Raw genomic sequence first — 18,357 nt, forward strand, 5'->3', positions numbered from 1 at the left:
ACCAAAGCAGAGAGACAAGTATACAAAAACCCCTCACAACGTTGTGGAGTGCAAATGACAATGAAAATGAATGCCCCTATAGCCTTGCACCGATCACACCGTTGGAAAGAACAACAGCTGCACCGTCAAATTCACCTGTGTTAAACACCTGTAAAGCTTGGAGAAGAACTTCTCTAGCATAAACCACACTTGGAATTAGGGGAATTAGAGCACATGGGTGTGTAGATTGGCTCGCGTAGATGTCCGTAGAGCATCCATATGCTTGATTTCGATAAGGAATGAGCAAATTACAAGCATTCGAAGTTTGGGGGTTTTGGAAACGCTCCAAAAAGGAGGTCTCTGGAAAGTATCTGCAGGTGTGCAGAGAAATGCAGCTATTGAAAGGGTTTTTTTGGCTCTTATCCCAAGAGATTTTTCTCTCTCTTCTTAGCTGACATGGTTCTCTCCTTGGGCACCTTTTAATTGGTTCAATTTTGGTCTTTTTTTGGTCAAAAATGAGCTGTCGGCCACTTTTTGACCAAGGCGAGTGGAGAAAGGGGATGTCCGGTGGACCAAAAAGGTGGCCAAGCGCCTGGGCAGCTGGTGTGGACTGAAAATGGCGCCCCCTCTCTCCCCAAAAGTCCACGAGCCCTCACAAGCAAGGCCAAGAAGCTCCATTAGCTCCTTTGATACACCTTTAGGGGCTACCCACTCCCCCCTTATATGCTCCAATTTCCACTTTCTCCCCCCCATGTGGGATTACTCAATTGCCACTTGGCACCATCCTCCCATCTCCCCAACTTCTCAAAAATTTTCAGCTTCTCCCAAAGCATAAGGGGACTTCTCGGACAATTTTCCCCGAAGCATACCTTGGTATTCCGGTCACCGAATGACGCACCGTAACACACGACTCGAAGCCCATCACCTCGACTATCTCCAGAAATATAGAACTTCAGCATTTCTAATCTTAGACCCCCAAGTTGCCTTAGTTTCCCTTCTCGTATGCACCCGCAATCACCTTCTAAGTTGAGACCGCCCGCTTCGGATGCTCATAATTCATGACGTACAAGTCCGATTCACAAGCTGTTAAGCACGGATGAAAACCATTATTAAAAACCATATTTTGGAGTCTCGAACAACCCAAAACATCAGCATTCAAGTTTGACAAAATCACACCTTTGTACATGAATTTTTACAAGGTCACTTTCAAAACTTGCAGGGCTAAGTACACATATATACATGAGGCTACTTGGCATTGTAAATCCAACAACCTTTTCTGCCAAGCATCTTGCTGCTCTTCACCTTCCAATGACAACCACCTAAGTGCGGGGATTTCCACTTCAATGGGCAATAAAGCTTCCTTACCATAGATCAAGTGATAAGGAGAAAACCATGTGCTTGTTTTGATAGCGGTTCTATAAGCCCATAGTGCACAAGGCAATTCTGTATCCCAAGTCTTCCCATGTGTCTGAGTCATTTTTGTCAAGATATTCACTAACTCTCCATTGAATGTCTCATTAAGACCATTGCATTGTGGATAATAAGGAGAACTATACCTATGTTGTATATTAAGCTTTCCACAAAGGAAATCAAACAACTCTCCTCTAAATCCTGGTCCCCGATCAGAAAGTAGTTCCAAAGGCACACCAAACTTGCAGCATATATCTTCGTACACAAACTTCCCCATTTCTTTACTGGTAATCTGTTTGACAACCTTAGCTTCTGCCCAACATGACAAATAATCCACTGTTGTCAGAATGTAAACATTCCTTTTACCAGTCATGGGTAAGGGTCCAATGGCATCAAGACCCCATTTTTCAAATACATCAAAAGCTAAAATCGTCTTTCGCAATTCAGGCTTCAAAATTCTCTTCTCCATCTTTTGGCAAGACAAACAAGACTTGCACCAATGGTTCACATCCCGCTGGACACTCGGCCACACATAGCCTTCTTGTAAAATCTTATGTAGCATAATTTTCATGGCAAAATGCCCTCCACAGGATCCTTCATGGTTTTCTTCCAAAATCTTGTAGATTTCTTCTTTCCAGGGCACACGTCGCAATATCAAATCACTTCCTTTCATATAAAGCACATCATCAAGCATTTTGTACTTTTTGGCTCTTCTCATAAAAGCATACTTTTTGGATGATGGCAAATCTTCAGGTAAAAGACCTGTAAGCAGAAAATCCGCTTCCTTTAACACTAGGTTGGTAATAGGACACTTTTATGTCCTGGGACACTTTTATGTCTTGTTAAGTGACCATTTTCCTTGAATTATGTCAAGAGTTTCAAAATGGATTTTGAGGTGCTATCTGTCTAGGAAGTTGTCTCATGAGCTGAAAAAAACTCGACATTTTTTTGGAATATCAATTCCATATTTAACCTTGTCCTTGCACAACATTTCACAACCTAAACTGTGTGAAAAAACGGGTCCTGTTTTTGGCTTTTTTCAACTTTTTGCAACTATACCACTCTAGAATTCATGTTTGTGAGGTCTATAATGCTAGAGAACTATCTTTAGTAGTCGTCAACATGTCCTAATGCTTCTAGGGAGAAATAAATGTTAAAGTTGTAAGTTATGACCAAATTACAAAAATTGTCAAATCTTGTTTTTTAGCCAATTTTAGCTCTTCTATGATTTTTTTGGTGGCTTTCATGATATCCAAATGCAGTTTTGATTTTCTATGCTACATATTGTAACATAAAGCTAATATTACTTGAGTTTTGGGGCACCTAATATCCTATTTTGCATAGTAGACAACGATGGTTGATTTTTTCAATTATAGAAGAAAACGAAACATTCTAGTATATCAAGTATAGCTTTTTCAATATTGTTAGTTTCTTGTGACAACTACATGCATTTTGTAGGTAGTAACCATATCTAGTCATAAGGATCAAATTTGGCTAGATATTGAATAGTTTCTATGGGATTCTACAACTCATAATGTTGAACCCAATTTTTTCATGTTTGCTATATTTAGCACTTTATCTTTGTCCCCAATATTCCCCTTGGTAAGAGATTTATTATTCTTTTGATATGCTCCATGGCTCCTAATGAACCTAAAGAACAATACAGAACTAAGAAAACATGCATATATTATTTGTATTGAGCGTGGCTATAGAAACTTTGATGATAGGTTTGCAGAATGGTAAAAATTCAACTTTTTTGTACCTATTTCTTTTGGCAAAACAAAAAATAGTGAGTGAGAGGCAATCATATTTTCTGATCACCAACCCATTGAAGTTAACTAGGGAATTTATCTCAAGTCCTACAAAAATCCCTAATCTTATTTTTATGCAACAAAGCGTAAGAAATGGCTGTTTTGATGAAAATGTATTGGTCCATCAACTTTGGAGGTTTGGTGTGACCAAAAGATGAGAAATTTTACAAGTTTCTTATTTTTTCGATGTGTAGTAGGCCTTGAACTATAACCTCATGAAAGGATTTTACAAAGTGAGTGGATCTACTATGGTTTTGGAGGTTTTTTTCAAAACCCTGAAAGGACACTTTTATGTCCTGTTAGGTTACCAACCTAGTGTTAATAGCACTTCTCTTCCATGATATAGAGGGACATCAGCCTTCAACACAAACACACAAGTGATCATTTCTTGGGCAACATCATGAGCTTCTTCATTCTGAGACCTCTCAATATGCTGTAAACTCCATGCCTCAAACTTTTTAAGCAAAGATTTCACTTTGAAACACAAATTTTTCAACTTAGGGTTCTTATTCTTCCACACCCCCAATACCTGCTTCACAACCAACAAGGCATCTCCTTTGACTTGCAGGCGTTTAATTCCCAACTGTAAGCAAATGTGCAGACCGCCCTCAAGGGCCATGTACTCTGCTTCATTATTACTTTTCGCATCAAGCTTTAACCCTTGTTTCCTCACTAGATTTCCTTACGCATCATAGACGACAATCCCTCCAGTAGCAGCTTCATGACTTCTTCGATAAGAGCCATCAAAATATAACAGTGAAGCATTGGATATAGCAAGAGTTTCGATCTTCTTCCTTTGCACCACCTCTTCCTTAACCAAAATAGGAGTCTTTTTGTAAGTGAGTAAATCTGCCAGGGTAGTCGGAGTACTCTCTTCCACCAAAAAAGTGAATTGAAATTCGTGCAATTCTATAACCCATTTCATCATTGTCTTTGATATATTTGAGTTATTAAACAACTGAGGCAGCAATGAATAGCTGGTGAGAAAAGTGAACGACTTTTGCAATAGGTAATGCCTGAATCGTTGCAAGCATAGACCATACTGATCATCACCAACTCAATCTCTGAGTACTCTCTTTCATGAGGGGTTTAAACTCGGCTAGCATAATAAACAGGCTTCTTATGCTTGGACTCCTTCCCTCTTTGCAATAACATGGCCCCAATGGCATTATCTCCAACTGACGGATTAACATAAAATTCTTTCTCCCAATCAGGAGCTTGCATAATAGGCAGTGTGCTCAAAACTTCTTTGGCCTTATCGAAAACTTCTTCACAGTCTTGTGTCCACTCCAATGGATCATTTTTAACCACTTGCTGCAGTGGGTACAATAACTGTGATGCCAAAGGTATGAATCGAGACAAATATTTAACCTTCTTAATGAAAGTAGCTAATTGTCTTGTATCCTTTGGGGATGACATCAATAATAAGGCTTCCACTTTCTCTGGATCTGCCTCAATTCCATTTTCTGAAATCACATGTCCAAGAAGCTTCACCCTTGGCTGCGCCAAATGACATTTTTTGGGGTTTAACTGACCCCCGCATTCATCATACCTTACAAACGTCATTTCAAGCTTCTGAACATGCTCTTTCCTTGAACTGTAGACACAAAAATCATCTATGAACCCTTTGACAAACTTCCCAATAAATGGAGCAAGGACCCAATCTACTTTCCTTTCAAAGGCTCCTGGCCCATTTGTCAACCCAAAAGGAAGGCAGCAAAAGCAGAAACAACCCCATGGCGTGATAAAAGTAGTCTTTTTTCGGTCTTCAGGAGCAAGGATGAGCTGAAAGTATCCTGAATACCCACCACAGACACTGTATCTTTCAAAACCAGCCACTGCATCTAACAATTGATCAATAAAAGGCAAAGGCTAAGGATCTTTCTTAGTCACCGCATTTAGTGGCTTGTAATCAACACAAAATCTCCAACACCCATCTTTCTTTGGGGTGACTACCACAGGGCTCACCCATTCAGCATTATCCATTGGTACAATGAACCCTGCGTCCAAAAGCTTATCCACTTCTTCCTTTAAAGCATTCATTTGTTCCTTACCCATCCTTCTTAGTTTTTGCTGCATTGGCTTTGCCCCTTCAACTAGCTCGATCTTCACAGGATCCCCAACAAAGCCCCTTATTTCCTGGTATGAGGTAATAAAAAGATTTGGAAATCTATCCAACATTGCTAAGTACTCCTTTCTTTCTCCTTGTGTCAAATCAGTACTTAACATATTTTCGATCAACTCTTTCTTCTCTAGCAGTTCCTGCTTAGGTTGCATTAACTCTTCAAGTTTCTCTAAACGTCTTGAAGCATTTATGTTCCCTGATATTTGCAACACTTCACTAATTTCTTTCTGTCCTTCATCCAAAAACAAGAATGAAACTTCACCCTCATCACTGGAACTCAAAGCAGTGCTACTTTTTGAGTCCTCAGAACTATCATCACTAGTAGTTTCGGACTCATCATTCTCACTCACATCTTCAAGTGCCATAGGCTGTTTGGTAGTCATATCAAACACTCTCTTTTCACCCTTCTTGTCATGCACACCGATTGTGCCCTTGTGCCAATCTTGCACGGCACCAACAGCTCTCAACCAAGGTCGTCCCAAAATGACAGGGAAGGCTCCCAGACCAGCTGGCATAACATGAAAGTTCACCATAACCTTCACGTTAAAAACTTCAACTTCCAAATTCTTGATCATTCCCAAACATTTCACTTTGGCATGGTTTGCTAGTCGAATCCGAAACCCAGAGCTTCCGCATGTAATGAGACCCAGTCTCTCAGCACATGACTGTGTAATCACACAAACTTGAGCACCTCCATCAATGTAGGCTTCTCCCATGCCCACACCTTTGTGCCAAGCATTCACCATAGAGCAGATGTCAGGTAACTCTCCCACGGACAACACTCTAACTTGTCCATGCTTCGGCTCTTTTTCTGGATTCACTAATGACTTCCACTGCCTTTTGAGTTTGGGCACCATATTCCTCAACTATCCAAAAGTACAATCTACTTTCCTCCCAATCAGGTCTTCCTTTAAACTGTAAGCTGTTTGGCCTTCTCCCAAAGGCAAATCTGCCACTTCAAATCGTCTACGAGGCTTTCTCTTTCTCTTGAATTTTGCATCTTCACCCTCCTTCTCCTTCCCTTTCTTTCGACTAGGCCCTGGTGCTGCATAGCCTTCCCTCTCTCTTTTGCCTACTGGCAACACATCTGCATCTTTCTTTTCCACCTGCACAATACCCACATGACCACCAGAGGTTGAGGCTTGATTTTCCTGTCCAATACCTTGATCTCCCCGTATATCCAATGCATAATCATTAGCTCTGTTAGGAATCTGCTGAGGAAGTGGAAACATATCCCCACCTATCCTTGTTGGCTTTGGACAGTAGGTGCTGATGTGACCAAGCTCACCACAATTATAACAAGTAGGAATGAACCTCCTCTACGGCTCAAACCCACCTTGCCCACGACCTTGGTTAGCATTAGGATGAGCTTCACATGCTTGAGCCATCCCTCTACCACGTCCACGACCACGACCACCTCCACCACCAAGAACACTGAGTCGCAATTCCTGCATCATGGTCATCATGTCTTGCATATTTCATTGTAACTGTTCAGTACTAGCAGCCCTTTGAACAGGTTGGCCTCCAGCTTCTGCCCGATTCTCCTCCTTTTGGCTACCATTATTTTGCTCAGGGACCGCTTTCCCGTATTCATTAAGCCTTTGAGCTTTCCATTCTTTCTCTCTGGCAATGGCGTCTGCCTCTTCGAAGGTGACGGGCCTTTTTAGCTCAACTTTGAACTTCAAGCTTTCTTTTAGGTTTGCCACAAAACGGTCCTTTTTTAACATGGATGGAGGAATCTCGTTTCCCAAAGCTCGGGCCCATTTATCCCATAAACGGGTGAACTGCATGACAAAATCATCAACACTTTGATTAGCCCTTTGAGTATATTCCAGAATTTCATGCCAAACTTCATTTGGTACTTCGATGGATTGTTATTGTGCCAGGAAAGCTTGCTTCACACGATTATAGTCCAAAACCACCCCTGGGTTTTGTACCTGCATCAACTCCTCAAAATTTTGTAACCAAACTTTTGCCTCATCCTGTAAATTATATTGCAGCAGCCGCAACAATATAGCTTGGTCTAGTATATTGCGCAGCAAGCAATTGACTTTCAACTTTTCAATAAACGTCTGTGCATTTTCATTCGGCAATCCATGAAACTGTGGGAACTCGTCTGCTGCCATGTTTGATTGCCACAAAAACACTTACATGTGATGTCGAAAACTCAAGGGATGGCGATGGATCGCTCCAGTACCTAATCCACCTCACACTGGATAACCCAGCCCCCATTGCTCGGCTTCACAAAACCTCACAACCCTCCAAAGGCTGCAATCCAATTATACGACTGCCTTAAGTGTTTTCCACAATTTGCACATACATAGGCGGTTGTCCATAAGGACCCACATCCCTTTTACATTCACTGCCTGCAAAATAGACATATTTCACAAGAATTGGAGCATAGGAGCACTTGCTCCTCCATGGGGGCACCAAAACGATGTGGAGTGCAAACGACAATGAAAATGAATGCCCTTATAGCCTTGCAGCGATCACACCGTTGGAAAGAACAACAGCTGCACCGTCAAATTCACCTGTGTTAAACACTTGTAAAACTTGGAGAAGAACTTCTCTAGCATAAACCACACTTGGAATTAGGAGAATTAGAGAATATGGGTGTGTAGATTGGCTCGCATAGATATCCGTAGAGCATCCATATGCTTGATTCCGATAAGGAATGAACAAATTACAAGCATTCGAAGTTTGGAGGTTTTGGAAAAGCTCCAAAAAGGAGGTCTCTGGAAAGTATCTGCAGGTGTGCAGAGAAATGCAGCTATTAAAAGAGGATTTTTTTGGCTCTTATCCCAAGGTATTTTTTCCTCTCTTCTTAGCCGACATGGTTCTCTCCTTGGGCACCTTTTAATTGGTTCAATTTTGGGCTTTTTTGGATCAAAAATGAGCTGTCGGCCACTTTTTTATCAAGGCAAGTGGAGAAAGGGGATGTCCGGTGGACCAAAAAGGTGGCCAGGCGCCTGGGCAGCTGGTGTGGACTGAAAATGGTGTCCCCTCTCTCCCCCAAAGTCCACGAACCCTCACAAGCAAGGCTAAGAAGCTCCATTAGCTCCTTTGATACACCTTTAGGGGTTACCCACTCCCCCCCTTATACGCTCCAATTTCCACTTTCTCCCCCCCATGTGGGATTACTCCATTGCCACTTGGCACCATCCTCCCATCTCCCCAACTTCTCAAAAATTTTCAGCTTCTCCCAAAGCATAAGGGGACTTCTCGGACAATTTTCCCCGAAGCATACCTTGTTGCTCCGGTCACCGAATAACGCACCGTAACACACGGCTCGAAGCCCATCACCTCGACTATCTCCAGAAATATAGAACTTCAGCATTTCTAATCTTAGACCCCCAAGTTGGTTTAGTTTCCTTTCTTGTATGCACCCGCAATCACCTTCTAAGTTGAGACCGCCCGCTTCGGATGCTCATAATTCATGACGTACAAGTCCGATTCACAAGCTGTTCAGCACAACTGAAAACTCTTATTAAAAATCATATTTTGGAGTCTCGAACAACTCAAAACATCAGCATTCAAGTTTGACAAAATCACACCTTTGTACATGAATTTTTACAAGGTCACTTTCAAAACTTGCAGAGCTATGTACACATATATACATGAGGCTAGTGGGCAAGCTTTTTAGCTTCATCCAAAAATGCCTGAAAACGTCTTGGGAAAAGCTGTGGCCTTGCCTTGGCATTCGATAACTTAAGTGGCTGAGTTCTACAATCTACTCTTGTATTTCTAGCATCATGTCGGAGATTCTTCTCCCAATCTACCTCGTTTAATGAACGTTTTTTTTCATTGTGTGTGGTCGGATAGTGCTATAAATCAATAAGGGGAGTGGTGGTAAAAGCCCTAGTGAGAAAATGAGATTAGTTTCTCTTAGGCGCGAACCCCTAGTTTAATGAACGTTTTTTCCATTTTGTGTGGTCATTTAGTGCTATAAATCAATAAATCGTTCGTTAGGGGGACTGGTGGTAAAAACCCTAGTGCGAAAATGAGCTATCAGTTTCTCTTAGACTCCGATCAGATATGCTTGCGTTTCGTAGTCTGGTGCTGCTAATCGTGCATGGGCTCTTGTCTCTGTCAGGAGCAGCAGGCCTTCGGAACCATGTCATACCTCAACCGCAGCTGTGGAACAGCAGCGCAAGCAGCGCGATATTTACAGCGCACATTATGCACGGGGACTCGGTATTCTCACCCTTTGACGATACGTCGAAGGGGCCAGGAGACAGTACAGATTGGCTGACCGGCCTACGACAGGGGCAGGTGGGCGTCTATTCCGGCGCTAACTATGCAAGGTCCAACCACTATTTAGTGCGGGTCACATTCGGCGGTAGCAGTACGTCTCGGCGCGAGTTTTATCTCCTGATGGACACCGGCAGCGGCTTCACCTGGATCCAATGCGAGCCCTGCGTAGAATGCCAGCCGCAAATAGACATGCCCATCTTCGTCCCCAACACCTCCTCCACTCTCCAGTACGTCAATATCCTCGACGTTCACTGCGTCGACCAGCTTGGCGATCGCTACACCTCCGGCGGAGCCCCACCCTTCACCTTGTGTCCACCCTACAGAAGAGGCTACACCGGCGGCGCCGTCATCTCTGGCCAGCTTGTGAGGGACACTCTCACTCTGTCTTCTGGCGACAGCCTCCTTAGCATGCCCTTCGGCTGCACCACCGCCTTCCAGAACGCCGGAACCGGAGGGGGCTTCGCCGGACTGCTAGGCCTCAGCCGCGGGCCTCTTGGATTCCCCACCCAACTCCAACGCAGGGGCTACTCCGAAAGCTTCTCCTACTGCCTGCCTGGCGTGCATACCTCTGACATCTCCACTCTCACCTTCAACGGGCCCATTCCCCCCGACACCGCCTTCACTCCGCTACTCACCAACCCTCCCATCTACAAGTACTCGCCGTATTACTATGTCGAGCTCACGGGCATCAGCGTCGGCGGCTCTCTTCTGCCCCTCCGCGAATACGTCTTCGACCTCAATCCAGACACTGGCGAGGGCGGCTTTGTCATCGACTCCGGCGCTCCCATTACCACTCTCCCTAGAGCTGCATACGTTGAACTACGGGACGCTATTAGAGGAGCGATCTTTGCCAGCTCCGAAACCCAGCCCCGCGTGTACTCCAGCGGCCTCATGGACACCTGCTTTCTCGTAAAGATTGCTATTGAGACCTTTCACAGCATGGTTCCATCTGTTACTCTCCACTTCACCGAAGGCGCAGACCTTGAGATACCTCCTCAAAACTTGTTTATTCCTCGGAAACACTTGCAACCCCAAGTCTGCCTCTATATTCACCATAGTGTGTCCTCCCCGAGTGTCATTGGAAGCATGGCACAGCAGCGCACTCGCATTACCTTCGACCCAGAAAACCAGAGAGTTGGTTTTGCATCATATGACTGCTAGCTACATCTATGTTGCGTTATTGCGTTGGTCTGGCGCACATACATACGAGTGGCTCGAGTGCCATCCACCTCGTCACTAATTGACACCTCAATTTTAGAGGGGATCAATGATTCAATTGGAGTCGCTTGTTGGAGAAGATCACAAGTGTCGATCTCCAAATGTGAATTTGATGTAAAATTGGACAATTATGTGAACTTCCGTGTAAACTCAATGCAAACTAGATGTCAATTGTGCAAGCTACGTGTACTATATTATGCTGGTGTGAACGCCATGTGAACTCGGTGTGAACTAGGATTGGAGAGGGCCAGAACGACGTAATATAATGCTACCATTTTCCTTGCTTAACAAAACATGCCATCATCTTCGCAATGGTAGCATCTTCGCAGTGGTAGCCTATATACCTCTCCAATAAGTTACATGAGAGCATGCATGGTGGGTTTATGTCCTCAACATAGAAATCATGATGATTCTTTTGTGGGGGCAAGGTGAACTATATTGAAGCGATGTTAAAAAGTGCACAATGCGGCTAGGAAAGCGTCAAGTCTCTAACTGTGAGGATTCGTAGCAAAATCAAGCAAGGCGTAGATGATTGAAGTTAAAAACACACTAAAAAAGAACAAAACTCCAGCCATGAAAGCTGCACTTTGAAAAAGAACCAAGATAAACTCAAAACTCTTGTGTGTGTGAAAATTAGGTGTAGCTTGGCTCCCAATTGCAGAGATGCAGTGCTCTTTCAACGTGTTAAAAATCCTAAATTGACGCTTTGATTCTTCTTCGTGACCATGGAAGCTTCAAAACTTCATTGGAGAAGCCCAAGTAGTTATTTTGAAGAGGGAAAACCTTAATTGGAGGCCTCACAGCCTCAAACATATAGTGGAAGCAGCACGGGTCTACACTAGCACCCTGGATTGTAATGGTTGTCTCTCCTTGCTTCTATGCCAAAATGAGCTCATTTTTGGCTCTATAAGTTCCTTCGCAACGTGAGAAATGATGGTACCATTGTTGATGTGGAATTTTGAGCCATTTTGTGTTATTTTTAGGCTATTTTTGACCATTTTTAGTCCTTTTTTGCCCAAAAATGCCCCCTTTTGTTCGTTAAATGCCCAAACGCGCTAAGAAAAATCCCTATTCTTGTGAAAAATTCCCTTTTTGCTCAAATTTCATGTTGAACTCATTTTCACACTTTGGACATGCCTTTACCAAGATCGCTCGCAATGAACTTTTTAGGCACACTACAAGAGGCTATTCATATTAGCGACGCTCACACAGCGACGCTCAAAAAAAATTTCCCGGCGTCGCTATGAGCGTCGCAAATTTACAAGTAAATTTGCGACGCTCATAGCGACGCTTATAACGACGCTCATAGCGACGCCGACTGGGCTAAAAAAATAACAGAGAGCGTCCAAAAACTCAGATCTCAGATCTGAGTTTTTCGGCGCCCTCAAGCAAGGAGCAGGTAACGCTCTCTCTCTCTCTCTCTCTCTCTCTCTTCTCCACACACACACACACACACACACACACACACACACACACACACGAGGAGAGGAAGGAGAGCCAGGTATGCTCCTTCCCTCTCCTCACTCTCATGTTCCCTTCCCCTCTTTCTCTCTCCCTCTCTCTCTCTCACACACACACACATACACACACACACATAGTGTTTTTGAGAGAGAGAGAGAGAGAGAGAGAGAGAGAGAGAGAGAGAGAGAGAGAGTACAAACATAAACAAAAACGCACACACACATTGAGAGAGGAAAAGAGAGAGAAAGCATGCATAAACAAAAAACGCACACATTGAGAGAGGAAAAGAGAGAGAGAACATGCATAAACAAAAAACACACACATTGAGAGAGGAAAAGAGAGAGAAAACATGCATAAACAAAAAAACGCACACACATTGAGAGAGAAAGAGAGAGAAACTAATTTAACGTCGTAGGAAACTAATTAAAATCAAAAGACCTAAAGATCTAGCCGACGAGGAGTTGAACTCAAGACCTATTATTCAAGAGGGAAATGGCATAACCAATCTATCATACTTGGCATGGGTGATAGAAAGGTTATACCATTTATCTGTTTTTATTGGCACACACATCCACACACGCGCACACACACAAGAAGAAGAGAGTTATAACGTCGTAGGAAACTATCCTAAAAGATGTTAAAGATTAGGTTAGATGTAGACTTACGTTAAATTAGATTTAGGTTTATTTAAGTTAAATTAGATTAGATTTAGGTTTATTTTTAATTAGATTTACGTTTATTTACGCTAGATTTAGATTTACATTATATTAGATTAGATTTAGGTCTCCATAGACTGCGATGCCTGCATGAAGCGAGTGAAGAAAGCCCTCAATGGAATATAGGGTATTGCTGCCTTCACTCATGGTGGGCTCCGTCGATCCAAAAGTACTGGTGAAATGTCTTCAGAAGATAGGAAAGAAGGTGGATCTTCAGGGCGGCAAGAGTCACTACATCCCCGACACAATGACCATCTAGACAACCTCTAGTCATTCAATAGCAACTTCAAAGTTAGTAACAAGAGCAAGAACGGTCTAAAGGGCCAATTGCTGTCGTCAGATGTGGATGGAGATGAGGCAGCGTCACCGCCGAAAGTTAACTCTCACATCTTTAGTGATGAGAATGCCAACTCTTGCCGAGTTATGTGAAAAATTATGTGTTAAATCAGTTTTAAGGTTCTTATAATCCCTGTTAGTTTAGTTCTTTGTTTTTAATATAACATAATTTACGTTAGATTTAGATTTATGTTATATTAGATTAGACTTATGTTTATTTAGGTTTACCCACACACACACACACACACACAAGAAGAAGAGAGTTTTAACGTCGTAGGAAACTATCCCAAAAGACGTTAAAGATTAGGTTAGATGTAGACTTACGTTAAATTAGATTTAGGTTTATTTTTAGTTAGATTTACGTTTATTTAGATTTACGCTTATTTACGTTAGATCGAGCCCACGCAAGAATTACTTACGGTTTAGGGTTTAGAGTTAGACGAACAGTGAAAAGATCTACTGTGAAAAGATGTTAAGATGCTGTGAAGTGCAACAGCTAGAGAAGAGGCAAAGGGGTTTTGTCCACTACATGCAGTATCATGTAGACGTGGGTCTGTAGATTTCTTGTACCCACAAATATAGGTATTGACCAATAAAGATGAGATTATAACGCGGTGGTTCTGATCTCCGTGCACCTCTAGACCGAGGTGTGCGGGGATTGGACATGACTAGAGAATGTGAGGTAGAGAGAGAGAGAGAGAGAGAGAGAGAGAGAGAGAGAGAGAGAGAGAGAGAGAGAGAGATAAGACGAAGAATGCCAATAGAATATTAAATTTGTTGTCCAGGTTATAAGATTTTTATCCTCATTATGAGTAGTGACGAGGATGTGGGACCGTCCAACCGAAACACCTATCTCTCAACGAGGGTCTTATGTCCTTGTAATCAATGCAAGCATGTTGTGCGACGGACAAGACGTGTTTCTTTGCAGCACGTTCGCGAATTTGGTGAGTTCGATCCATCTATTATAGATCGAGTTGTTGCCAATTATAACTCGTCGGACTCTGACGCTGGCCAACAAGCAGCAATCTTGCAACCCAATAGACGTGTTCGTAGGCGCTTTGGTCAAGCAGCATATGTGAGGCCACAAGATGTAGCCTCTGACAGCTCGGGGGATGATCATGCAGAGCACATTCCCAACGAGGCAATGTTTGAGCCCGAGATTGATGAAATGATCGAGACGATCATGGATTCAGAAAGGCTTATCTATGATGATATGAAAAGTGAAGCCGATACGCCATTGTATAATGGAGCACGTATGTCTAGATTGAAAGCACTCCTGGTTCTTCTCAACATGCAGGCAAAGTTTGGATGGAGTGACACTAGCGTCACAGCGCTTTTCAGGTGATCTATTACAATTAGTTTACTTTAATAAAACTCTAAATGTATAATGATCTGATAGATTTTTACACGACTGTATCGTATTTTTATGTTGTGTAGATTGCTTAAAGAGCACATACTACCAGCTGACAATGTGATGCCAGATTCCCGAGATGAAGCAAGAAAGATTTTGCGAAACTTGGGGATGGATTACAATTCTATCCACGCTTGTCCTAATGACTGCATTCTTTTCAGAGGGGAATACATAGACATGGAGAAGTGTCCGAAATGTGATTCCGAAAGATATCGAGTAGATCTCCACGGGACAAAAATTCCACAAAAGGTTTTGCGACATTTTCCTCTGCTTCCTCGCATCAAGCATTTCTTCGAATGTAAGTCCATGGCCGCCCTAGCATCATGGCATGAGGAGAATAAATCTTCGGATGGTGTGCTACGAATTCCTGCAGATTGCGCAGCCTGGAAACATATAGATGGAACATGGTCGGATTTTGCCAGGGAAGCTCGAAATTTGCGCTTAGGCCTGGCTATGGATGGCGTAAATCCATTTGGTCAAAGATCAACATCTTACAGTGTATGGCCCGTTGTCATCGTCAACTACAACATTCCCCCGTGGTTGACTACGAAGAAGGGGCACCTATGGCTAAGCTTGATTGTGCCAGGGCGATATAAAGTGGGGAATATGGATGTGTATCTTCGTCCACTATTGGAAGAGCTACAACAATTGTGGATTGGCATAGAGGTGGTGGATATGAGCCGACACACAGGACGACGGAATGCTTTGATCAGAGGCATTCTAATGTGGACCATGCATGACTATCCCGGGCTAACAGAATGCTCAGGTGATCTATTGACACTCCTCACTCAGACACTGTAAATCTTGTTTTTTCCCATAGTTGATCTATTATCATGTGTATACATGCAGGGCTTCAAACAAGCGGATACAGAGCATGTGTCACATGTGGACCTAGACTGAATGCACGTAGGGCGCCCTCACTGAAGAAGCAAATCTACGAAGGTCATCAAGCGTATCTTCCAGAGAATCATGTGTTACGCGACGGCTTTTTGGGAAGAGAGCCACCAAGGATGTCTGCACAAGCATGGTTAGAGCAGAAGGAGATGTGCGATGACGGATTGCCTCCAGGTATGAAGAGACTATCTCTATGGTACGAGTTACCATACTGGCCCCGACTCATGATCAATCACTTGCTCGATCCAATGCACATATTCAAGAATGTGGGTAATCTACTATGGGACCATCTGACCGGCAAGAAAGATACTTTGGGAGCCAGAGTTAACCTTAGAAATGTGGATCGTATGGAGCAATATTGGCCGCAAACAGCGTCTGATGGATTGATAAAACTCCCTAAAGCACCATGGATTTTCACAGGAGCCCAAGAACGCAAAGTAAAAGAGACCATTCGATCTTTGCGGACCCCCACTGGCGTAATGCACTCGCTCCGAACGTGTTTTACTAAAGAAGGAAAGCTTACCGGTTTCAAGTCACACGATTGGCATAAAATGTGTCAGGTACGTTCATAGTGGACTTTAATATCATTGCATAAAATGTGGACTTTAATATCATTGCTGCACATACCTTACAGTTTATTTTACCGGTTGCCATTGAGGGATGTTTGTCTCTCGACATCTGTAACACAATCTACAAACTTGCAAAGCTGGTGCAATGGATCTCACAAAAGGAGATCAACGTAGACTCCATACCATTCGCCAAACTAAATGCTGTGGAGCTTGTGTGCATGTTTGAGAAACATTTTCCTACTACCATGCTAACCATTCAGGTGCATCTTCTTGTTCACATAGTTGATGAGGTGGAAATAGCTGGCACAGTTCATTCCAGATGGATGTTCTTCTTAGAACGTTTCATGAAAACGCTTAAGGGATATGTGCGTCAAAAGGCACGTCTGGAGGGTAGCATGGCAGAAGGTTGGTTGGTATCAAAGTCCCTAGTGTACATTGGAGAGTGGCTAGACGGATTTGATAAAGCTCGGGACACGCTATGGCGAACCATAGATGATGAGCGCATATCTGGGATTGTCATGTGCAATCTCGGTGTTGAGAAGAAGATGACGGAAGATCTAGAGGCTAAAATCAACCGATTTTGCATGCTTCACAATCCAGTGATGCAAAAGTGGATTTCACAATATGAGGATGCAAAGCAAGAGCGACAAAGGGCACGAATCGAGTGGAGACGGGGAAGACGACCACCGATGCACTATCCGACGGTTCTGGAGAGCCTACCAACCTTCATGAGCTTAAGATGGTTGCACAACCAATTGAAAAGCGCACAACAATGCGGTGACGAAGTGACTGAGGAAGAGTGGGAGTACTCTCGGGGTTGCGCGACCAAGGTAAGTTTGCAATGTACGACTAGCTAGTGACTTTATTTCTAAACGTTTGAACGGCCACTCATAATCTTTTTTTGTTGTAGTATAAGTCATACACAGCAGCATGGTGTAAAGGTCGACATTTTAGGGTGGAACGAATCGACAAAAAGCGTTTTACTCAAGATTGTGGAATCATGGCAAAATTTGAACAGTCTAGTCGACGATGTTCCTCTGATGCAGATCCTGTGGTGGCGTAACTCACTTACTTCGGCACGCTGCAAGAGATTTTGAGGATCGATTACAGAGGATTTTTTGTCGACTTGTTCGACGTGCAATGGTTCAAGATAATCATGGAGGGTCGCAACGCTACTGTGCGTAGAGGAGAGTCTGGTTTTCTTGAGGTGGATTCTACTAAGAAATGGACTGACCTAAGAGACACTTTCGTACTACCCGAGCATTGTGAACAAGTAAGTATGTAACTAGTTAACATCCCCCTTTTACAAGTTATGTGCTTGAAAGCTCTCATGTAAGTTATGTGGCTCTGGCAGGTAATATTTCATCCTACAAAGTCTACATCAAACTGGTGGTACGTCATAGAGGTAGCCCCTCGTAGTGCAAGGACGTATGAAGGCTACCATGTGCCAATCACAACGGCATCAATGGAGGAGATCAGAGAAGATGCTCAATCAGAAGCCGCTGCGGTGGTGCCAGACGAGCATCAAGATGCTACTACTCTATATGGGGTGCATGGAGAGGAGCTACAAAATGAAACAGAGGATATGTGTTTAAACGGAGAGCTCTATATAGATATAGGAAGTTATGCTGAGTTATGCGAGGATGAGAGAGAGATCTCTTAAAGCCACAAATATTGTATTTGAACAATTTTGCTCCGTGTTGTAAAAGCTCTGGCTCTCTAAGTACCTTCCATGGTGTATAACACTCTTTTCTACTCGCACTCACATCTTTTGATTGAAAATTCTGAGTTTTCAACTTGCCTCTTCTATCACTCAATTCATTGCGTCATTGTATTTATATGCATCATTACGTCATTGTATTTAATGGTCTTTGCGTCATTGTCTACTCTATTCATTCAATATTAAGTTTAAATATTCGTGTGTTTAATGCAGGTATGGATGATGAGGAGTTTCTTTCTTCTTTGTCACCGCAGTAGAGACAGTGGTACGTGGAGCGTCATCGCTCTGGCGCATCATCGCGCGTTCCTACTCCATCCGCATCTCCCTCTCTTTCGAAGCATTCGGCGCGCTCTGAAGCTTCGGCGTCGACGAGACGAGCTTCACACTTGTCTAGACACCAGCGCTCTAGTGGTGGCGGTGGTAGTTGTTGTGGGGATTCCGCCACCGATGCCT

At 43.2% G+C, this 18,357-nt stretch overlaps 1 protein-coding gene across 1 annotated transcript; it reads left to right on the plus strand.

Moving 5' to 3' along the window:
- Nucleotides 1–9,504: 9,504 nt before the first annotated feature.
- On the plus strand, nt 9,505–10,740 carry LOC147450506 (aspartyl protease family protein 2-like). The gene has a single exon (XM_086520735.1). The coding sequence runs from the start codon at nt 9,505–9,507 to the stop codon at nt 10,738–10,740; it is 1,236 nt and encodes a 411-aa protein (XP_086376861.1).
- Nucleotides 10,741–18,357: the final 7,617 nt, after the last annotated feature.

The sequence above is a fragment of the Adiantum capillus-veneris genome, chromosome 9 (genome assembly GCF_014529385.1).
Source record: "Adiantum capillus-veneris isolate H3 chromosome 9, ASM1452938v2, whole genome shotgun sequence".
In the NCBI taxonomy this organism is placed as follows: domain Eukaryota; kingdom Viridiplantae; phylum Streptophyta; class Polypodiopsida; order Polypodiales; family Pteridaceae; genus Adiantum; species Adiantum capillus-veneris.